The sequence below is a fragment of the Dipodomys merriami genome, unplaced genomic scaffold (genome assembly GCF_024711535.1).
Source record: "Dipodomys merriami isolate MVZ:Mamm:240054 unplaced genomic scaffold, mDipMer1.0.p SCAF_783, whole genome shotgun sequence".
In the NCBI taxonomy this organism is placed as follows: domain Eukaryota; kingdom Metazoa; phylum Chordata; class Mammalia; order Rodentia; family Heteromyidae; genus Dipodomys; species Dipodomys merriami.
Window position 1 is genome coordinate 304,943 of NW_027206383.1, and position 24,371 is coordinate 329,313.

Here is a 24,371-nt window from a genome sequence, read left to right on the forward strand (position 1 = left end):
CACCCAAACTTCACAAGTCCATGATGCAAATCTCAACAAGTACACAATAGTTGCTGACCTGCCTTGAATTTTTTATAAGCACCAATGCTTTTTATATGCACCAATATGTGATACCACATTCTTCCCCCACACACAGACACTTCCTAATAATAAGTACCTACAGAAAGTAGAACAAGGAGCTGGGAAGGTGGCTCGGTGGCAGAGCGCTTGCCTTGCATGCATGAGGCCCTGGGTTCGATTCCTCAGCACCACATAAGCAAAAAGAAAAAAGCCGGAAGTGGCGCTGTGGCTCAAGTGGTAGAGCGCTAGCCTTGAGCTGAAGAGCTGAGGGACAGCGCCCAGGCCCAGAGTTCAGGCCCCACAAGCAGACCCAAAAAAATAAATTAATTTAATTAAATTAAAAAAAAAAAAAAGTAGAACAATTCTTCAAGCACCATGCTCCATATCAGGACCCAAAGTCTCACACGGGAAGAAAAGGGTCATCACTATGCACTCAATACTCTGTCAGCTCCCGGCACTCCGAGGACCAGGGGGAAGCTCACCGAGTGTCACCAGAGGGACCTCAGCAGCTAGCATCTCTTGCCTGGCAGAGCATGCAGCGCTGCCCCACCACCCAGGGCGTACTCAGCCTGCAGTTAGGGTCAGAGTTTGTGCTCAATCTGGCCCTCCTCTCCCATGCATGCACAACTTTGGCCAGACAGGGCTCTCCAGCCTTCTTGCTCCTCTCCCCATCTTTCTCACAGGCTGCTTCTTCACAAAACCCTTCCACATTTAATCTTGGCATCTGCTCCTCAAAGACCCAAACAGATGCCACATCACACAAATGTTCGTTGTTGGGTGCTATCACAGAACGTAGCAAAGTGGGCACTCTGAAAATCTCCCTCTACCAAAAAACCACTAAGCTGGCCAAAACCGACAGGGTCAGCTTTTGCAGTACTGACTTACAGCAACCAAGGGATGTTCAACAAAGAATGAGATATATCAGCCAAACTCCCATCAGGTCATATCTGGGATACAGAACAGATGTAAGTGACCAAATACAAAACATGGTCAGTACACAGTCTGGAAAACCGAGAGACAGTGGGCAACACAGGCCTCAGCATGCCACCAAAGCAAATGCCCAGGGGGTCTGGTTTCTGGAGCTCCCCACAATAATGCTCAAAATGCTCCACTTTCAACCAATAGAAAGTTACAATGTATTCAAAGAAACAGAAAAGTACAGTCTGAGGCAGTCTAGACATTAGACTTACTACATTAAGTCAACTGCCTTAAACAGTGCTTTTATAGCTAAAGAAAACCAAGAGAGTACCATCTGAGCAAGTTCAGAATATCAATAATATATGGTTGAAAGCCAGCCCAGGCAGGAAAGTCCATGAGACTCTTATCTCTAATAAACCACCAGAAAACCAGAAGTGGCACTGTGGCTCAAGTGGTAGAGCGCTCGCCTTGAGCTGAAGAGCTGAGGGACAGTGTTCAGACCCCAGAATTCAAGACCCAGAACCGGCAAAAAAAAAAAAAAAAAAAAAATCACAAAAGTCATGATGGCACATAGTTGTAATTCTAACACTTGGAAAGCAGAGGCAAGACAAAGTTAGCAAAGACCCTCTTTCAAAAACAGAAGGGCCAGGCTGGGAAGGTGGCTCAGTGGTAGAGTGCTTGCCCCTCATGCATGAGGCCCTGGGTTCGATTCCTCAGCACCACATAAGTAGAAAAAAGCCGGAATTGGTGCTGTGTCTCACCTTGAGCTGAAGAGCTGAGGGACAGCCCTAGACCCAGAGTTCAGCTCCCACAATCGACAAAAAAAAAAAAGGGCCAAGGAAGGAAATCTATTTGTCATAGTTCTGAAATGCCATCATTTGCTCTCCTCTTCTACTCCTTGACACCCTGTCTTAAAAATTAAAATACTGGGCTGGGAAGGTGGCTCAGTGGTGGAGCGCTTGCCCTGCATGCTCGAGGTCCTGGGTTCGATTCCTCAGCACCACATAAGCAAAAAGAAAAAAAAGCCGGAAGTGGCGCTGTGGCTCAAGTGGTAGAGCGCTAGCCTTGAGCTGAAGAGCTGAGGGACAGCGCCCAGGCCCAGAGTTCAGACCCCACGACCGGACCCAAAAAAAAAAAGAAAAAATTAAAATACTTTCAAATGAACTATGGGAAAAAAGGGGGAGGAAGAGGCTGGGGTATATGCAGCTCAGAGGGCAGTGTACTTCCTAGCAAATACAAGGCTCTGGGCTCACTCTCCAGTACAAGGGAGGGGGAACCCTCTAAAACGAGAGCTTGAGACCAGACTTGCTCAGGCACAAGAAATAGTCAGTGAAGCCGGGCACCGGTGGCTCACACCTGTCATCTTAGCTACTCTGAGGAGCCTGAGATCTGAGGATCATGGTTCAAAGCCAGCCTGGGCAGGAAAGTCCATGAAACTCTTATCTCCAATGAACCACCAGAAAACCGGTGGCTCAGCCGGGAGAACATCGCTCACCTTGAGCTGAAGGGCTCAGCAACAGCACCCAGGCCCACAGGAAAGAAAGAATCAGGGAGCTGAAGGACAGAATAATTGAAATCACTCTATCTGAGAAGCAGGGGAGAGGATAAATAAATGAACCAGAACCACAGCTCAAATGGTAGAGCACCATGAGCACAAAAGCCAAGAGCAGAAAGCCCTGAGTTCAAGCCTCAGTACAGGCACAAAAGACTGGGGAAGGGGGCTGAGAGTGTATGGGGGAGGGGAGGGGAGTGTTGGGTTCAACCTAAGAGACCTGAGAGATACAACCAAGTAACCAACACACCTACAATGGCATCTCAGAGCAAGAGAAGGGTAAGACGCAGGGGAAATGCCTTCAGAAGTTAATAGCAGTATATACCTCAAATTGGATGAAAGATATGAGTCTACACACCCAAGATGCTCAAAACAACACTGATTACTAGTTTTTATTCAAACCAATGTGCAAAATTCTCCATTAAATAAGAATTGCGAGGGAGAAAATAAGAGCCACACTAAATATCCAAATAGATCAGAATGCTTGACTTCAAAAAGCCAAACACTTGCTGGGCACCAGCAGCTCACACCTGTCATCCTAGCTACTCAGGAGGCTGAGATCTGAGGATCACAGTTCAAAGCCAGCCCTGGCAAGAAAACCCAGGACACTCTTATCTCCAATTAACCACCAAAAGAAGTGAAGCTGTGGCTCAAGTGGTAACGCACTATCCTTGAGAACAAAACCTCAAGGACCTTGCCTATCAAGGCCCATAACCAGCACCAAAACAAAAACCTCAAAACACTGGAAAAAATACATAAAATGCAAAACTAGGCACACACATTTTGTCATAATGGTAACAGTAATGAAATACAGTACACCTATTCTTGAATTTAACAGAGGAAATCCTGATGGCCTGCTACCCTACATTAGCTCCTTCAAACCCAGCAGGAGCCCTCCATGACTCACATTCACACTGAAGAAGGATCAAAAACTCTGAAAAAGCTAAAAGGATCAAAAGTAGGACTCGTGAAGATAAGCCCTGGCATCTGAGACACCTGAAGTACCGAAGACCAAGTGGTCTTCAATGAGGTCCTCCAGGAAACAGAGAACACAGACACTTGTTCATTGAAGTAAAGGTCAAGACATAGGCTTACAACACATGCGGGGATGTGGGGAGAGAGAGCACGCGTGTGTGTGTGTGTGTGTGTACACATGCATGCATGCATGTATGCAAGAAGAGGAACTGGCAGAACTCCCTAGAAAGCCATCCAAAGAAAGCACCCCCCTTCAGAACCTTTGCCCCGTGGTAAAGCTGGCCTCCTCAAGGCCATTGCCTTGAAGGTAGATAGAGTAGGAACCTTTGCCTTCCAATCTAACTTCCCCAGGGCCACTTCTTCCTTTTCAGCATGCAACCATGAAGGTTTCCCTGTCCTCTACAACACAAACACAAGTTCTATGTAACAACATGCTCATCTGAATCCCGTCCCCTAGACAATGTCTTTCCAAAGTGTCTGCTTTTGCTTCTCAACTAAATAGAATGCCATATAGGGGACACAACAGCTCAGAGGAGACCACAAAATAGCAGGACTGCTCAACCATGTGCCTTCAACTACAGTTTTATAAAGATAAGACTTTTCTCAGAGGAACGGTGTAAGATCTAAAATAAACACATGCCCAGGTAGTCCACACCTGTAATCTGGCTAACTAGAGGTAGAAGTTCAAGATTTAAAATTAAATTTAAGGGCTGGGAAGGTGGCTCAGTGGTAGAGCGCTTGCCTTGCATGCATGAGGCCCTGGGTTCGATTCCTCAGCACCACATAAGCAAAAAAGAAAAATTTCGGAAGTGGCGCTGTGGCTCAAGTGGTAGAGCACTGGCCTTGAGCTGAAGAGCTGAGGGACAGGGTCCAGGCCCAGAGTTCAGGCCCCACAACCGAACCAAAAAAAAAAAACAAACAATAAAATTAAATTTAAGGGCTGGGAAGATAAGAGTGTTTGCCTTTTATGCATGAGGCCCTGGGATCCATTCCTCAGCACCACATAAGGAAAAAGGCCGGAAGTGGCGCTGTGGCTCAAGTGGTAGAGCGCTAGCCTTGAGCTGAAGAGCTGAGGGACAGCGCCCAGGCCCAGAGGTCAGGCACCAGGACTAACAAAAATAAATAAATAAATACATAAATAAAAACATTTTTTAAGTGAAAACGTAAAAAGCATGCTGCACAGATGCTCAGTAAGCGTTAAGACCTACCATCCCCGTGCCTGCCCTGTGCCTGCCGGACGGACCTCTGCTGATACAACGCTTCACAAGACAGGCCCTACCAGGCACAGGAAAAGCCTACAGCAACTTTCAGTTCCCAAGAAAGGTAGCACCAGGCAGAAGGCCGACTATGAACATGAGCAGTTCATTGACTCTACACCGTGTTTCAAAGCTGCAACAACAGTGTGACACTTTATGGTACCTATGCCTTCCCCTTACTCTAGGGCAGGGGATCAGTTCAATGTGTGATGTCCTGTGACACAAACAAGTGCCAAGGAAGAAGGGACGGGAAGAGCGACAATGGTTGGGCTCCACAGCACGATGGAGTCCGAGACCCTGCTCAACCAAGTCTCAGGCACATCCAGTGCTCAACAGTGGAACTCATCTCTACCGATGCGCCTGAGGACCCGCTGACTCTTGAAGAGGGCCAGACTGCAGCATCCGTGTGAAGTTCACCAACCACCTCTGTATTCAATAGTGAATCACCACCACCCCGTTCCCAGGGGACTGGGCCGACCCTTCCTCACAAGACAGTTTGCCTCTGCTGTACCGATCACAATTCCTCACAAATTCAAGGTAGGAAGAAATGTGATAAACAATCCATTCAGTCTAGGCTATAGAAACAGCTGCTACCTATACTAATACCTGGGAGCTAAGCTCAAGCTGTTCCTCAGTCAGCAGGGACACAAACCAACCCACAATGAGATGACATTCCATACTCATAGGGTGGCTTTTTTTTTCTGGTCATAGGGCTTGGGCACTGCCCCTCAGCTCTTCACTTGAGCCACAGCGCCACTTCCGGTTTTCTAGTGGTTTATTGGAGATAAGAGTCTCATGGAGTTTCCTGCCTGGGCTCACTTTGAACCACAATCCTCAGATCTCAGCCTCTCGTGTAACATTGCTTTTTTTTTTATTTTGGTCATGGGGCTTGAACTCTGGGCCTGGGCACTGTCCTTGTGCTCTTCAGCTCAAGGCGAGTGCTCTACCGCTTATGCCACAGCGCCACTTCCCGTTTTCTAGTGGTTTATTGGAGATAAAAGAGTCTCACGGACTTTCCTGCCCGGGCAGGCTTTGAACCGTGATCCTCAGATCTCAGCCTCCTGAGTAGCTAAGATTACAGGTGTGAGCCACCAACACCTGGCTACATTGCTATTATTTTTAAATAAAGAGAAACAAAAAGCAATGGCGGTGAGGTTGTAGAGAAACTGGAATCCTTGTATATAGATGATAAGAATGTAAAATGGTACAGCCATTAGAAAAGTTTGGCAGTATCTTAAACTGACTTAGCAGTCTCTCTTACAAAACCTTGTACACAAATGCTCACAGGAGTATTATTCACTATAGCCAAAAGGCGAGAACAACTTAAATGTTTGCCAGATGATGAAAGAATAAAATGTAGTAAATGAATACAATAGAATACTATTCAGCTGTAAAAACATCTGGCCTGCTACAAAGTGGATGAACATCAAAAACAATGCCCTAAGTGAAAGAATTTAGACATAAAAGAGCACATATCACAGAGTGCTTATGTGAAATGTCTAGAAAAGGCAAAACAGAGCAGTAGAGAGGGGATCCATTTTGCCCAGGAGTTGGGGAGTTAGGGTGAGTGTCTGCACTCAGGATCAGGGTTTCTACCTGAAGCTATGAAAATGGTAAGTTAAGTTACAGTGCCATTACACAACCCTGAGTGTACTAAAGACCACCTAACTGCACACCTTTCGTGAGTAATAGTTATCCAGTAATGCTGGTTTTGGAAAAACAGAAGACTACACAAACAGAAGTGGTAACCACAGCGGATCTGCACACTCACTTGTAGCGCTTGGGGTAGACAACTTAACTCAGTGCTGGTGAAACAGGACACATGGTCCAGCATCTTTGTTCTGGACAAAAGCCACCTCTGGTGCATCGACTGTGGGATTCACTCAGACAGGTCCTTGAGGCCTCTTCAGACTTCTTTACCTCCCACTCAGAGAGCATCTGCAGCCACCCCAGGGGCTTTCCCCATCAACTCTACGGCAGCAGGCCCCTACCGCCCCATCTTCTGCCTCTGGCTGAGAGCCAGCCTGGCCCGTGGGTCCTTCTGCTTATCCACCACACTGTGCTCCACGGAGGCTGCTGGAGAGCTCTCCAAGCTTTCTACTCTACTCCAGCAGCCTCATCCCAGGGCACCACTGTCACGCAGGCAACACAGGATGTTGCAGGAGCACTGGGTTCAACAGGTGACAGCAAGAGAGTGGAAATCAGCTCTCAAGGTAAGAAAACCAGACGACACAACAGCCCATAGCCCTCCAGACCCAGAATGCAGGGCATCTGCTTAGGGAAGTTCCACAGCTTATCCAAGAGGTCATCAGGAAATTATCAAGCCTGGTATGAGGAAGGAGTCTGGAAGGTGCATCTAATGCACTTTGCTACACTAACACTAGGTCTACAACTGGCCGTGCCAGGGATACAGCTCAGCAGAGCAACGCCATCATGCCACAAAAGGCCTAAGGACAGATTTACGTGTTTCAATTACTTACCCTCTGAGAGTCGCAATGGGAGTAACAGGCCTCGTCTACCAAGTTCAGCAAGTGCCAGACATCCACCATGCCATGCCTTGTCCATCTCCTGAAAACTGAGTTCAGAGTTCTATGGTCAGCTCTCAGTTCAAAGCCCACAGTTTAGCACATAACATAGGCTACCCATGATGCTCTTTTTGAAATAAGACATAGCATGAAGATAAATGTCACACCCAGTACACCTCTCTTCAGAGCTCTCAAAAACAAATCAAAGTCCTGGGTCAGCCCAAGTTCCAACTCAGAGCATCTACCACTGTACCATATGGACCAACACCAAATAAACACCAGCCTCAGAGGGTCTTCCCAAGTCAGCCGTGAGGCTCCAGCTATTCTGCATACCCAACCTCAGCCCGGGGATCCCAGACAATTCAGATGTCATTGATTAAACACAATAAAATGATTCCCATTGTTTACTCATGTGATCAAATTCAAGATTTAAACATCAGAATGAAACCATTTGCCAGGGCTCACAACTGCAATCCTAGCTACTCAATAGACAAATCTGAGGATTATGGTTCAAAGCCAACCAGAGCAGGAAAGTCTGTGAGACTCTTCGCTCCAATTAGCCACCAAAAAGTCAGAAGTGGAGTGGTGGCTCAAGTGGTAGAGCACCAGAGCAAAAAAGCTAAAGGTCAGCACCAAGACCTGAGTTCAGTACTGGCACACAAAAAAATTTATTTTCTAATTAGAATAAAATGGCATTTAGAGATTTTATTCTTGCACTAATGGGGACTGGCACATGGATGTTTTTCTTTTGAGCTACACCTTGCTACGTTACCTGGCTGGCCTAGAGCTTCTGTCTCAGCCTCCCAAGTAGCTGGGCCCACGGCAGACCACATGGCCACCTGAGATAAGGCCTTGCTCTTAGAATTCACAAACTGTATAGACCACGGTAATGACGATTTGCCTTGTGAAGGTTAAAATGTGTTTGTGACTTTAACTAAGTATCACTGTTCCACAATACTGTGAAATACGTGACATTTATGTAATCATCTAATCTCAATTTTTTTATCACAGTGAGGGAAGGGGTGGGTGAGGAGCGATGGGTGACAGTGTTGTCTGACACCTTGTATTCATATGCTGTTTTATAGAATGGGAACTTCTTTATATAACTACTTAAAGATAACAATAAAATGTAAAAAAAAAAAAAAGAATGTCCCTTTAATAGCTCAGAAGCTCTCTTCAGGATGTGGCCTGTTATGATTATTAGTATGAGTGATTATGCTCAGACTGGTCAAGGCTGCTCTGAAATTTCCATTTTTGCTACCAACATAAATATAGAAATACATCTGGCAAAAAGCAAAACAACTGGGGGGCGGGGGGAGGATGGGAAGGGATGGGAAGGGGAAACAAAGGAGGAGGCTACAAAGCTTGATAAGAAATGTACTCATTATCTTGCCCATGTAATTGTAACCCCTCTGTACAGTATTTTCACAATAAAAATAAAAAAATTTTTAAAAAGCAAAACAATTTATAACACCTTTATTAATTTTTGGGGGGGTCAGTCATGGGGCTTGAATTTTGAACATGGGCACTGTCCCTGAGCTCTTCAGCTCAAGGCTAGCACTCTATCACTTGAGCCACGGCACCGCTTCTGGTTTTCTGGTGGAGATAGGAGTCTCATGGACTTTCCTCCCTGGGCTGGCTTTGAACCTCAATGCTCAGATCTCAGCCTCCTGAGCAGCTAGGATGATAGGTGTGAGCCACTGGCGCCCAGCCCATTTCTAAATCTTAATGTCAGCATTTGTAGCCTTTAGAACTTTATTAGAAAGAGAGGCTTGTCCATGAACCTTAATAACATCTGAATAAACATATCCATATGATAACCCAAATACAATACAAGTAATGTCTTTTCTAAAGGGAAAGTGTGTCGCTGTGGCTCCTGCCAGGCAAGGCTGGCAGGAAGGGCGCCTGGTCCTCAATGACAGGAAGACAGGGAGAACCTTCAATCAGGAACTAAAAGCAAGCTCCAGCCCTCAAACTCAATCCAAGAAGCATCCAGAAACACAAAATCCATTGACATAAAAGGCACACAATGATGGGAGCCAAGAGAAGCAGGAAGAAGGGGCCAGGAGGCTCAGGCTCGACTCACCAGGTCCTTCCTCCAACATGCCGCACTGCTATTTTGGCTGAGGATTCAAGAGCAGTAAGATCACGTCTGCCCTCTAAAACTCAGCTATATAAATGATATGTACAAGCTGGTGCTAGTAATCCTCATGCCTACTACTCCGGAAGCTGAGATCAAAACTGCAGTTCAAAGCCAGCCTGAGCAGGGAAGTCTATGACTCTTATCTCCAATTAAGCACTAAAAAAAGCCAGAAGTGTAGCTGTGGCTAAAGTGGCAGAGTGCTAATCGTGAACAAAGATTCTAGGGGGGAGGGGGAGTTTAGTTGTGGAGATGGGAGGGGAGGGATGATAGGGGAAAAACAAAGGAGGAGGCAACAATGCTTGATAAGAAATGTACTTATTACCTTGGCTCATGTAATTGTAACCCCTCTGTATGGTATTTTCACAATAAAAAAAAAAACTTAAAAAAAAAAAGCTCAAAGCCAGGTGCTGGTGGCTCACGCCTGTAATCCTAGCTACTCAGGAGGCTGAGATCTGAGGATCGCGGTTCAAAGCCAGCCCGGGCAGGAAAGACCGTGAGACTCCTATCTCCAATAAACCACCAGAAAACCGGAAGTGGCGCTGTAGCTCAAGTGGTAGAGCGCTCGCCTTGAGCTGAAGAGCTGAAGGACAGTGCTCAGGCCCAGAGTTCAAGCCCCACAACCGACAAAAAAAAAAAAAAAAAAAAAAGCTCAGGACAATGCACAGGCCCTGAGTTCAAGCCTCAAAATTGGCACCAAAAAAAAAAAAAAAATGTAGAGATGCACAAATAGCATAAATAACAGAAACAATGCAAGATTAAACTAGTCAGGATGACTGACACTAGGCCAAGACTACAAGCCAAGAGAAAGGAGTAAAATCTGGAGGAATGGCTCACACCAGGGCCCCACAAAGCCCATGGAGACGAGTAACACCCAAGGGCAGAGAAAGATGCAAAGGAAAACTCCAGAAGAATTTAGATAAAAAGCTCCAGCTAGGATGGGAATGTGGCTTAGTGGTAGAGTGCTTACCTAGCATGCATGAAGCCCTGGGTTCTATTCCTTAGCACCACATACACAGAAAAAGCCAGGAGTGGTGCTGTGGCTCAAGTGGTAGAGTGCTAGCCTTGAGCAAAAAAAGCTCAGGCCCTGAGTTCAAGCTCCACCACTGGCAAAGATTAGATAGATAGATAGATAGATAGATAGATAGATAGATAGATAGATAGATAGATAGACAGACAGACAGATGCTCTAGCTAAGAACACGTGATCATGCCTAAAATCCCAGCTATGCAGGAGATCATAAGTAGGAGGCTAACAGTCTGAGGCCAGCCCAACAAGAATACAAAACTCTACCTAAAAATGACTAAAGCCAAAAAGAAATGGAGAGATAGCTATAGCAGAAGACACCTGTGGAGGCCCAATCCTAATATGGTCACCAAAAAAACCACTAAATGACCAGTGAGTACATACAGCAATACCATAGGGAAAAAAAGAAAAAGAAGCCACTTCAGGAAAACCACTGCCCCAAGGAGATGGGTGTGATCCCAGCCTTGCCACCCACCAAGGCCAGCTTCTGAGAACCCTCTGAGAGAGCAGGGTGGGCTAGCTGCCTTGACCACTGCCCAGGCAGACAGGGAGAGGGACAGCAGCAGCACAGCACCTGTCCAGACCCTCCAGAAAGAGGCTCCAGGATCACAAGCCCATAGAACCCCAACAGAGAATCTGTATTTGCTCCACAAGCAGCCCCAATTAGGAGAGTACTTTCTGCTAGGAATATTTCTACTACACATAGCATTACTTCAACATAGATGCCCAATGTGACATACTGTTTCCTGCACTTGGTAACTGTCACTGAACAGCCCTGAGGCTACACAAGGCAGAGAGACCTGCTACAGAAGGAAACCGACGGGGTTGCTGGCAAGCCTGTCCCTAGAGACACAGGTAGCACACCTGGAATATCCAAAGTGCTGACAGTGCACTTCTGCAGCCAGTCATAGCCACAGAGCATGACAGAACACCGCAGCACCAGCTCCTAAAGTGCCAAGGCAAAGCAGCGTCCTGAACAAGGCCAGAGTCCTGTCACACATAATGTAACAATCCTCAGGGAGGCAGGGGACCAGTCCCCTGCAGCGTCCTGAACAAGGCCGGAGTCCTGTCACACATAATGTAACAATCCTCAGGGAGGCAGGGGACCAGTCCCCTGCCTGGGAATGGTCCCAGGTCAAATTCATCACCACACACACACACACACACACACACACACACACACACACACACACACACACACACACACACACACACACACACACCACGCACACACACCACGCACACACACACACACGCCATGCACACACACACACACACACCATGCACACACACACACACACGCCACGCACACACACACACACGCCATGCACACACACACACACGCCATGCACACACACACACACACGCCACGCACACACACACACACGCCATGCACACACACACACACACACGCCATGCACACACACACACACACACACACACACACACACACACACCATGAACTCTCAGATCAGAATGCCCTTTTAAAACACTAAAACAGGTGGCTCAGTGGTAGCACGCTTGCCTTGCATGCCTGAGGCCCTGGGTTCTATTCCTCAGCACCACATAAGCAAAAAGAAAAATGCCGGAAGTGGCGCTGTGGCTCAAGTGGTAGAGCGCTAGACTTGAGCTGAAGAGCTGAGGGATAGCGCCCAGGCCCAGAGTTCAAGCCCCACGACCAGACCCAAAAAAACAAACAAAAAAAAAAAAAAAAAACACTAAAACATGGGCTGGGAAGGTGGCTCAATGGTATAGAGCTTGCTTTGCATGCATGAGGCCCTGGGTTTGATTCCTCAGCACCACATAAGCAGAAAAAGCCAGAAGTGGCGCTGTGGCTCAAGTGGTAGAGCGCTAGCCTTGAGCTGAAGAGCTGAGGGACAGCGCCCAGGCCCAAGAGTTCAGGCCCCAAGACCAGCATAAATAAATAAATGAACAAACAAATAAATAAAACTTGAGCTGGGCACTGGTGGCTGTAATCCTAGCTACTCAGAAGGCTGAGATCTGAGGATCTTGGTTCAAAGCAAGCCTGGGAAGGAAAGTCCATGAGACTCTTATCTCCAATAAACCACCAGAAAACCAGAAGTGGTGCTGTGGCTCAAGTGATAGAGCACTCGCCTTGAGCTGAAGAGCGCAGGGTCAGTGCCCAAGCCCAGGGTTCAAGCCCCACGACCAATCAAAAAAAAAAAAAAAACACTAAAATTTGCAGGGCACCAGTGGTTCACGCCTGTAATCCTAACTACTCAGGAAGCTGAGATCTGAGGCTCACGGTTCAAAGCCAGCCCAAGCAGGAAAGTCCATGAGACTTTGATTAATCTCCAATTAACCACCAGAAAACGAAGTGGTGCTGTGGCTCAAGTGGTCGAGCACTAGCCTTGAGCTGAAGAGCTGAGGGACAGTGCCCAGGTCCTCGCAACCGACAAAGAAAAACAAAATAAAAGTGTACAAGAGAAGGTGGCTCAGTGGTAGAGCACTTGCCTTGCATGCCTGAGGCCCTGGATTCCATTTCTCAGCACCACATAAGCAGAAAAAGCCTGAAGTGGCGCTGTGGCTCAAGTGGTAGAGCGCTAGCCTTGAGCTGAAGAGCTGAGGGACAGTGCCCAGGCCCAGAGTTCAAGCCCCACGACTGACACACACAAAAAAAAACCTAAACTAAAATTCCAGTGAACATTGACTCCAGGCCTCTGTCACAAGTGCCCCCCTCGACAGCTGCAGCACCACAGGCTTGTGGCCATACTACAGATGGAGCACCCTTTCATCACAGAAAGCTCTGTCTACAATGCAGACCCAAGTTCACACCGAAGAATGAAAATCCTGTGTACACAGGTTCCACACTAGCTTCACTTCTTCCTAAAGTTTAAATATAACCATGTTGACAATAGCAACACACAAGATGACCAAAATTGCCAAGTTTAACTTCAAAAGGTAAGAATAGGTTTGGGGTTTTGAAGAACAGCTCGACTGAAAGGGGATGTAACAGGACCAAGAGCAATGCTGCAGCTGTGCCCGAGTGTGAGAACGAACCTGAAGCAGTCCAGCACAGACCCCACCACGTCGTCTGCCAGCTCTTTGGGAAGCCTTCCAGCCATCCTGCCAATTCTGGAAAGAAAAGCAACAGTTCATCAGACACACATGCTCATTCCAGCCAGCCCTGCCCAGCAACCACTCTATGTGTCAGGGAGGAGCAGGCAGCATCGTACCCCACAGTAATGTGGGCATTGAGTCCATTACTAATGGTTACGAGCCACCAGCACAGGAGCACCAGGTGCTTGCTATAAGCTCCAATTCCGGCTGTTCACCTGGCGGGGGGGGGGGGGGGGGGGCCCACAACCCCCCTTCCACAAGAAACACTTTTGGCTCTCAATGATGTCGGGGGGTGGGGAGCCCACACAGGGCAGAGAGAGTCCTGAAGTCAAACTCACAGGAAAGGCCCTCTCAACCTAATCTCATACCAAGCCACACTGATTACGGGCTGAAACTTAGCACTGCTGATTTGAATGCCCTTTGGCCCGTGGGGAGCTCCAAAATTATGCGGTCCCAGTGGAACCTATAGATAGAAAAGCCCCCGCTGACCCGTACTTGCCAGCCCTTTCCACAATGGAGCCTCACAGACAACTTAAAACTATACATCTATACCTGCAGAACTCACAATCGCACTAGAACCTAAAACTCACATCTTAAAATTAAGTTATAAAAGAAGAAATATGACCTAAAAAACAGTCATTCTATCTTTTGAGAACCTGTAAGGAGTATGAAGCTCTCAAACCCCATGTGAAGTATTTTTGTGGGTTTTTTTGGGGTCCGGTCGTGGGGCCTGAACTCTGGGCCTGGGCGCTGTCCATCAGCTCTTCAGCTTAAGGCACGCTCTACCACTTGAGCCACACTCACCACTTCCGGCTTTTTTCTTTTTGCTTATGTGGTGCTGAGGAATGGAACCCAGGGCCTCAGGCATGCAAGGCCAGCGCTCTACTGAGCCCCCTCCCCAGCCCTGTGTGAAGTTTTTAAGGACACTGAGATACAGGCCTGTCCCTCTCCTAGGACGTCACTTTGCTCCTCGCAAGGCACCAGCACTTACCCTTTGGCTGCAGACCACCGCACCACCGTGTCATTGTCCTTCAACCCAACCAGAAGCTGTTCTGTAACAACCAGAACATGAGCTATCAGCCTCAGTAAATTCTTTCTTTCTTTTTTTGGTTGGTCATGGGGCTTGAACTCTGGGCCTGGGCGCTGTCCCTCAGCTCTTCAGCTCAAGGCCAGTGCTCTACCACTTGAGCCATAGCACCACTTCCAGTTTTCCAGTGGTTTATTGGGGATAATAGTTTCATGGTCTTTCCTGCCCAGGCTGGCTTTGAACCGCGATCCTCAGATTTCAGCCTCCTGAGTAGTTAGGATTACAGGCATGAGCCACCGGCGCCCAGCTTCCTCTATTTTTTTTTTTTGGGGGGGGGGTCCGGTCGTAGGGCCTGAACACTGTCCCTCAGCTCTTCAGCTCAAGGCTAGCGCTCTACCACTTGAGCCACAGCGCCACTTCTGGCTTTTTCTGTTTATGTGGTGCTGAGGAATCGAACCCAGGGCCTCAGGCATGCAAGGCAAGCGCTCTACCACTGAGCCACCTTCCCAGCCCAGCTTCCTCTATTTTTAAATGAACCCAGGAAACCCATTTTTGTTACTGTTCCTAATGGAATCCCATCAGAGAAGTCAACCAGGTGAAGAAGGCCCAGTGCAAGATGAAGGCTAAGGGCAAAGCAAAGGCTCAGAACAAGGGTCTGCCCCAGCACATTGGAAGGGAGGCTGAGGACAGCTGAAGCAGCTGGGGACCTCCAGGCAGCGTCTGAGCCTGCTCCTGCAGGATGGGCCCTCAAAACCCAGTAACCCTCAAAACACCTTGGCCATAGGACACCAGAAGCCCCAGAAAACCTGGGAGAAAAAGAAGGGGAGTAGGATTTGAGACAAGCCAACAAAAGGGCAATGACGAAATATGCCTGCAGTGATGATCAGAGAGCAACAAGGAGGAGGCCAAGGGGCTCCGTATGGGATGGTGGCGTTCTGAACGGCCTTGAGCAACCCAGGGAGGGCACCAGATGTCACATCACAGCAACAAGGAAAGGGGAACCTGGGCAGCACATGAGGGCGATCTGTAGTCTAGGTGGAAACCTGCCCTGAAGGAGCAGATAGGTCAGCCTGGCCCAGCCCTCTCAGCCAGGGTCCCCATAGGAAAGAAGCATTAGGGAGTAGCAGAAGGATACAGAGCGGAAGGTGGGCAGAAGTCTCCATTGTGTGACTAGAGTACTGGGTCAACCTCCCCACGGTAGGAGCTTCAGGAGTTGAGATGCCACTGGGGGAAACATGAAAGTGCTACAGATTCAAGAACCAAGTGCCCACCTCAACTACCCTGAGAGCCCTAGCTCCCCAGAGGTGTGCAGAAAGAAGTGTGACACAGCTGAGAGCTAGGGGGAGCCTAAGGCTACTAGGGAGCAACCCGTCCACGGAGAGGACAGGCCACTGGCCATATGTTCAGTGAAGGTACCAATATGGGAGGGAAACGGAGGAACAGCCCAGGCAGGGTCCCAAGCCCCACCTACCTATCACACTCTCCACCCCTTCTGGGATGTCATAGTCCTCCTCAGCATCAGAAGCCACGCTGTCAGTCGGTGCCTTCTGCTCACTTTGATCCTGGGTGCAGAGCTTCAGATTGGCAGCCAAAGACCGGCTGCCACGCTGATACCTATGTAAAACAAAGCACACTCAGGTAAGCTAGTACAGCCTGAACCTACAATCAAATTTCTTGGTGATTCAAGTCATCAGTTTGGCTGAGGATCTGGCTTAGTAGTAGAGTGCTTGCCTTGAATGCATGAGGCCCTGGGTTTGAATCCTCAGCACCACATAAGCAGAAAAAAAGCCAGAAGTGGCCCTGTGGCTCAAGTAGTAGAGTGCTAGCTTTGAGATGAAGAGCTGAGGGACAGTGCCCAGGCCCAGAGTGCAGACCCCACAACTGACCAAAAGAAAGAAAGAAAGTAAAACCTAAGTATATTACCAATTATAGAATTGGTAAGTACTATTATAGAATTGTATGATCAGTTATAGAACTGTATTGCCAATTATGTGTAAGGACTTTAAATTATAATCCGTCCCCCATGAATGTCCCCAGTACTTATGAGCATGAATGTGACATGTCTAGGTAGATCTGGATGCTTCCAGGTGGCCCTCCCAAGTATGAGTTAGCCTCATCCAAACAACTCAGCTCAACAGAATAAAACACTGTCCTTCCTGTCTGTCTGTCAGCTTGACTAGAGTACCAGTTCCTCTGTGTCCCCAGCCTGCTTCCTACCCCTGCAGACCTCGGATCTCACCAAGCTGCCTAACTGTGTGTACTGATTCCTTAGGCTGACTGTGGGAATGGATACATCACTCACAGCTGGCACTCTACCATCTGAGCCATACCTCCCGTTCTGGCTTTTTGATGGTTACTTGCAGGTAAGAGTCTCTAAGGTTTTTCTGCCCAAGCTGGCTTCAATCTGTGATCCTCAGATTTCAGCCTCCTAGATAGGTAGGATTATAGGCATGAGCTACTGGAGCCTACCCAATAAGCTCTTAGAGTGAACTGTATACTAAATACCCAAGAAGTATCTGAACCACAACATATTTCTGTAAAATTTGCTGCCATTTGCAACAAAGTTTAACCAACTGAACTTAAAATATGGCTTCCCAAATCATACTTCAAATATAGCTTCCCAAATCATATTTCAAGTTACACTTGAAATAAACAGAACTGAAGGTTACTAAAAACACACATCCTAAGAACATTGCCAGAGTCTGTGCCACAGAGCCAGCGATTCAAAACCACTGATCACACCCAGCACCATCTTTACCACAAGCAAAGACATTCTACATCCGGCTTTCAGACCCATCACAAATCAAAAAGGAGCTTCCGGCTAGGACTGTGGCCTCGCGGTAGAGCGCTCGCCTAGCATGCATGAAGCCCTGGGTTCCATTCCTCAGCACCACAGACACAGAAAAGGCCGAAAGAGGCGCTGTGGCTCAAGTGGTAGAGTGCTATCTTTGAGCAAAAGAAGCTCAGGGACAGCGCCCAGGCCCTGAGTTCAAGCTCTAGGACTGGCAAAAAAAAAAGAAGCTCCCCCAGTGACCACATCCTGCACATGAGCAACAGGGAAGACCAAAGCAGACTTCTCTCGTCACCACTCCAGCTTCAGCTAGTATAACTGTAAGACCTATATATAACCAAAAGGAAAATCACTCCTTTCACAATGAGAAACACTTCAGAAACTAAAGAAAAATTAACTCAGAAGACAGGTTTTCCCATCAGCCCATGCGGCCGTCCCCACCTGGGTAAGAGCCTGCCCCCTGACCCTGACTCACCTCCACGTTGCCACCTTCGGCTTCAGGAAGGTGAGCCCAAGACGCTGCACAAGCTTCACGCCCAGCTTCCGCAGCCGGGTCTGGCTGCACTCGGGGAGTCTGCATCTGTCAAGGCACTGGAGCACAGTGCTGGCTGCAAACAAGAGCGTGTGACTCAGCAGAGACCAAACTCACCCCGTATCCAATACAACCAAGTCCACAGGCAGGTGATGGCTAAGAAATACTGAGCACCAGAGCCCTGACCTACAAAACCCCCTTTTTCCAGGGTTTCTATCAAAAGCAGGATGGTAGAACCCACTGAGTCACTCAGCACAATGCAGGAACGGTGACAATGACAGAAAAGGAGGCTGGGCCCAGGTGGGGAGTATGGTGGAAAGGTCTCACATAGGCAGCAGCCTGTCAGGACCCTGTGCTACACAGGCCAGTCAGACCTGGGAGTAGCCAAGGCCAAGAGAGCACAAGGACGGCATTCTATGGACAGCCATAAAGGCCCAGGACAGAAACATAGGCCTAGCTCTCAGAAATGGGCTTGAGGTAAAACAGACCGTACAAGGGAGAGGAGGACACAGAGAAGTCAGGATGGAACCAACAGAGCAGATGAGAGGACAGGGACCCGGTGGCAGGGGAAAAAGGAGGCGGAGCACAGAAGGAGGGAGGGAGGACTAGAGGTTAATGGGGATGGGAGGGGAGAGGAGGTGGCAGGAGGGGACGGGGAGACAGGGAGTAAAGTCAACGGGGAAGTGGCCGCTACAGGACCCCGGCAGGCCAGTGGCAACTGTGAACAAGACACAGCAATAAGGCGCTAAGAGCCTGGATCTCCAGTACAGAAACGTCAGCAATTTCCTGTATTTCAAATAACTAATAAAGTTTGCCAAAAGTCCCACTTACCAAGACACACAAAACAAAAAAACCTAAGGGCTATGAGAGCATCTAAATACACCAAATTAGATTCCTACACTACGGATCAATGTTCAGGGACCATATGCAGAACATACTGACATCATACCAGAAAACTGACATCACTAATTCACCTTACCATAAGGTAGACAGTCTTCACGTTTTCCATGCTTAAATATTTGAGCCTGAAAAAGAAGGTGAACATCAAAATGTTATAAATACAAATGTACAGTTTTAAAAAAAATAAACTATCATGCCAGGCACTGCTGGCTCACGCCTGTCATGCTAGCTACTCAGGACGCTGAGATCTGAGGATCGCCGTTCAAAGCCAGCCCGGGCAGAAAAGTCTGTGAAACTCTTATCTCCAATAAACCACTAGAAAACCAGAAGTGGTGCTATGGCTCAAGTGGTAGAGCGCTAGCCTTGAGCTGAAGAGCTGAGGGACAGCGCCCAGACCCAGAGTTCAAGCCCCACAACCAACAAAAAATAAACTATCACAACAGCTTATTGCATCCTATAGAATTTACTGTGAACACACATCTCCTAACAGCAAGAGGACTACTAGAGATTGGAGAAGGAACTTTCCCACAAGTCCCTTAGAACAAGGGTACAACTGATGGAGTCAAACCCTCTGAGGGAAATCTGCTCCAAACATGCAGTGTGTAGACTGAGCTAGGCATCAAGGAGGAAGCAAGAGAGCCTCAGAGAGGTCCGAGTTATCTGTGCAAAAGTAAAAATGCCAAGGACTAAACTACCCACACAACAAACAGCAAGGAGACAAAGGACTCCTTCCTCAAGAGCACTAGTCAACACGGAAGAACATCTGTCCCACCCTCACAAGCACAAGCAACAAGCACAGGCCGCAGTCTCTGACAGGGTCGCCCTCCCTGAAACCACAGCTGTTTGCGCATGTGCACCACTCACTGCTCTGCAAGAACCTGCTGGCTACCACCAAAGAGTGTCCCAGTCTCACTGGGACACTGGCTCTCACTGGGACAGTGACTCCAGTGGACACTGATTCTCACTGGGTAACTGCAACACTGGGTCTTGCTGGCACACTGGCTCTCACTGGGTCACTGGGTCTCACTGGACACCAATTCTTACTTTCTGAGTTCTCAGTTGGGAAATTTATTTCCAGTTTGATGCCTGGTAGACAAGCGTAATTCTGAGTCTCCAAAACACTTAACCAAAAATTCCTAAGACTTAGTTCATCTACAAAACAGCAAATACATTTTTCCTCTGGGGGACAGTAACTTGAAGCAGAAAAGTCCTTAAGAGCCAGGCGCTGGTGGTTCACGCCTATAATCCTAGCTACTCAGGAGGCTGCAATCTGAGGATCTCGGTTCAAAGCCAGCCCGGGCAGGGAAGTCTGTGAGACTTCTTTTTTTTTTTTTTTTTTTTTTTTTGTCGGTCGTGGGGCTTGAACTCTGGGCCTGGGCGCTATCCCTCAGCTCTTCAGCTCAAGGCAAGCGCTCTACCACTTGAGCTATAGCGCCACTTCCGGTTTTCTGGTGGTTTATTGGAGATAGGAGTCTCACGGTCTCTTCTGCCCGGGTTGGCTTTGAACCGCGATCCTCAGATCTCAGCCTCCTGAGTAGCTAGGATTACAGGCGTGAGCCACCAGCGCCCGGCTGTCTGTGAGACTCTTATCTCCAATAAACCACAAGAAAACCGGAAGTGGCGCTGTAGCTCAAGTGGTAGAGCACTCACCTTGAGCTGAAGAGCTGAGGGACAGTGCTCAGGCCCAGAGTTCAGGCCCCATGACTGACAAAAAGAAAAAAGAAAAAGAAAGAAACAAAGAAACGGAAGAAAGAAAGAAACAAAGAAAGAAAGGAAGGAAGGAAGGAAGGTCCTTAAGATTCCATTATCGAAATAATCATCAAAAAGCTGTGCTGGAGGCACAACTTAAATGGTAATTCACCAGCCAAGCAAGCTAGCTGAGCAAGTAAGCCTCAGTACAACACAAAAATAATTACTAAGCCGGGCGCCAGTGGCTCACGCCTGTAATCCTAGCTACTCAGGAGGCTGACATCTGAGGATCGAGGTTCAAAACCAGCCCGGACAGGAAAGTCCGTGAGACTCTTATCTCCAATAAACCACTCAGAAAACGGGAAGTGGCGCTGTGGCTCAAGCAGTAGAGTGTTCACCTTGAGTTGAAGAGCACAGGGACAGTGCCCAGGCCCAGAGTTCAAGCCCCATGACTGACAAAAAAAAAAAAAGATAGAGTGGAGAAAATTTTGAAAAACAATCTGGCCAGCTAAGAAAAAGTTTAAAGCTGTGAACAAGAAAGACACAGTGGGGGCTGGGAAGGTGGCTCAGTGGCAGAGTGCTTGCCTTGCATTCATGAAGCCCTGGGTTCAGTAACTCAGTACCACGTAAGCAGTAAAAGCCGGAAGTGGCGCTGTGGCTTAAGTGACAGAGCGCTAGCCTTGAGCTGAAGAGCTGAGGGACAGTGCCCAGGCCGAGTTCAGGCCCCACAACTTGTTTCCCCCCCCAAAAAAAGGACACAGTGGCTAAAGTAATTAGTGTCATTTATATACTTAGTGCCATTATACTTAGAGGAGGAGTCCAATGGTGTCATAAGTTCTTCAAAAAACTAACAAGCCACTTAATAAAATGAATGCTAGGAAGATGAAACATTCTAAGGGAGAGGGCAAAAGCCAAGGGAAGAAGACACTAATGGAGGAAGAAAGGGTGCGCAAACATAGTCATTATATTCATTGTACATTGTGTAAAAATGGAACTACATAGCTTGGGGGTAGGGATGAGATGGGGAAAGGCAAAGGAAAACAATGCAAGGGTGGCACTGATCTCATAATCTGACTTCTGGAATCAAAACCCCTTTATACAACTATAATTTAAAAATGTATTTTTGCCAGGCACCGGTGGCTCATGCCTATAATCCTAGCTACTCAGGAGGCTGAGATCTGAGGACTGTGGTTCAAAGCCAGCCAGGGCAGGAAAGTCTATGAGCCTCTTATCTCCAGCTAACCGCCAGAAAACCAGCATTGTGGCTCCAGTGGTAGAGGGAGCACTAGCCTTGAGGTGAGAAGCTCAAGAACAGTGCCCATGGAAGTGGCACTGTGGCTCCAATGGTAGCACTCGCCTTGAGCTGAAGAGCTGAGGGACAGCGCCCAGGCCCAGAGTTCAAGCCCCACAACCAACAAAAAACAAAACAAAGCACAGTCTCTCACTTTGCCAGGCGCCAGTGGCTCGTGCCTGTAATCCTAGCTACTGAGGAGGCTGAGATCTGAGGATCACGGTTCAAAGCCAGCCCAGGCAAAAAAGTCCGTGAGACTCTTATCTCCAATTAACCCAGCCTTGAGCTGAATTGCTGAGGGACAGCACCTAAGTCCAGAGTTCAAGCCCCAGGACTGGGGGGAAAAAAGTATAAGCTTATTTGTAAGATTCTCCTTTGAGAGCCTTAGGGAGTATCCCGCTCACACAGGGCCACCTAGGGCAGCACTTTCCTAGGTTCAGCTACCTTGCACTCCAATGTAGCAATAGTCCAAGAGAGCCAAGCACTTGTAAAGATGATGGCAGAACTTAGATCATCCTAAGAGTTGTGGGGACATGGAAGCATTCAAATGAAGACCAGGAACCTAGGCGAAGTGTGGCAGTCAGGACCCCTACAGCCAGCCCGAGTCGGGCAATGTAAGAAGATGCAGTGAAGACCCCAGGATGCTGAAAAAGTCAGGACTGAGAAACACCTATCCAGGAAAAATGCAGGCAGAGAGGAACTAGTCTGAGAGAGGTCACGTGGGTTACAGAAGGCAAAACCACTGGGTGGAGCTTCCCAAGCCCTTGGCGATCAGAGCAGGCCAACTCATGTCCTGGATTCCAGATTTCATATGTGTCTTGCTTTGGTCTTATTCCTCCTTTTCTTCCCTTTGGGAATAGGAATATTTCATCTGTGTCTTGGTATATTAGAGGCAGGATCTCATAGCGAGGAGTTTTTCTTTAGAAGAGATTTTGAATTTGGACTTTTGAACAATGTTGGAACTGTTAAAATGTTAAAATGAGTGTATTTCCATTCTGAGATGCCCTTAAGCCTTTGGGACAGGAGGTAAACGCCGCAGCTGAATATGAAATGTCCCCCAGGCTCACATTTAATGAAATGTCCCCCAGGCTCACATTTACAACCTCTGGTCCTCAGCATTTGGTACATTTTGAGAACTGAGGCTTGGCTAGAGGGAATACGACAGTGGAGGTGGGTCCTTAGGCTTGGCTAGAGGGAATACGACAGTGGAGGTGGGTCCTTAGGCTTGGCTAGAGGGAATACGACAGTGGAGGTGGGTCCTTAGGAGTATCTTGTCCTTGGCCCTTTCCTGCCTCACTGTTTCTGAGAACGTAAACTGCTCTCCCGCCCCCCAAGATGGACCGAATGCTCTCATACTCTAAGCTAAAATATGTCTTCCTTCTTCAAGTTGTCTCTGTCAGGTATTTGGCCACAATGACATTAGATGTAACTATGTCAGAGGCCAAGTGCTCAAGGATCACTGCAAAGCTGGAGGTGGCAGGAGTGGTGTGAAGGGAGCTAAATCAGCAAGCATGGGGCTAGCAAACTAACAGAAGAGACTAACCAAAGCTGGGCGCCGGTGGCTCACACCTGTCATCCCAGCTACTCAGGAAGCTGAGATCTGAGGATCACGGTTCAAAGCCAGCCTGGGCAGAAAAGTCCGTGAGACTCTGATCTCCAATAAACCACTAGAAAACCAGAAGTGGCACTGTGGCTCAAGTGGTAGAGCGCTCGCCTTGAACTGAAGAGCCTAGGGACAGCGCCCAGGACCAGAGTTCAGGCCCCAGGACCAACAAAAAAAAAAAGCAGAAGAAACTGACCAGCATGACAAAGAGGCGGGTCATGGCGGGGAGGGGGGAGGGGAACACCCTCAAACCGGCACCATGTAGGCCCTCTCTGGAAGGAAGGTCACATTGGGAAAAACTAATCTTTTAATTGGGACAGAATAAAAAAATGTCACTTTAGCCAGGCACCAGTGGCTTACACCTGTAATCCTAGCTACTCAAGAAGCTGAGATCCGAGGATCTCAGTTCAAAGCCAACCTAGGCAGTAAAGTCACTGAGACTCTTATCTCCAGCAAACTACTAAAAAGAAGCCAGGGGCTGGGAAGGTGGCTCAGTGGTAGAGTGCTTGCCTTGCATGCATGAGGCCCTGGATTCCATTCCTCAGCACCACATAAGCAGAAAAAGCCAGAAGTGGCGCTGTGGCTCAAGTGGTAGGGCGCTAGCCTTGAGCTGAAGAGCTGAGGGACAGCGCCCAGACCCAAAGTTCAGGTCCCATGACCAACACAAAAATAAATAAATAAAAAATGACAAGAAGCCAGAAGTGGAACAAGTAATACAGCATTAGCCATGAACAGGGATACGGACAGCACCTAGGCCCTGAGTTAAAGCCTAGGATGAGCACCAAAAAAAGCCTTTCTAGAGGCTGGGAATATGGCAGACCCTGAATGCATGCCTAGTATACACAAAGATCCTGGTTTGAGCTCCAATACCTCCAAAAAGAAATTAAAAAAAAAAAAGGAGGTATGAACTAGTGACAGACTGTGTGACCTAGGTTCATCCCAAGAATTGTGAAATAAAATTTAAAACTAAGTAGAAAAGTGAGCAAACTTCCTCGTACTCAGCCC

At 48.0% G+C, this 24,371-nt stretch overlaps 1 protein-coding gene across 1 annotated transcript in view; it reads right to left on the minus strand.

Annotated features, from left to right (window-relative positions):
- The window catches only part of LOC138818856 (tubulin-specific chaperone D-like), a 147,913-nt gene that overhangs the window by 88,579 nt on the left and 34,963 nt on the right, over nt 1-24,371 (minus strand). The window contains exons 8-13 of the mRNA XM_070009999.1: nt 18,863-18,908; nt 17,827-17,959; nt 16,032-16,174; nt 14,525-14,585; nt 13,474-13,548; nt 7,242-7,336 (exon numbers count right to left, since the gene is read on the minus strand). Coding sequence (XP_069866100.1) covers nt 7,242-7,336; nt 13,474-13,548; nt 14,525-14,585; nt 16,032-16,174; nt 17,827-17,959; nt 18,863-18,908 — 553 coding nt within the window. The remainder of the gene's footprint in view (nt 1-7,241; nt 7,337-13,473; nt 13,549-14,524; nt 14,586-16,031; nt 16,175-17,826; nt 17,960-18,862; nt 18,909-24,371) is intronic.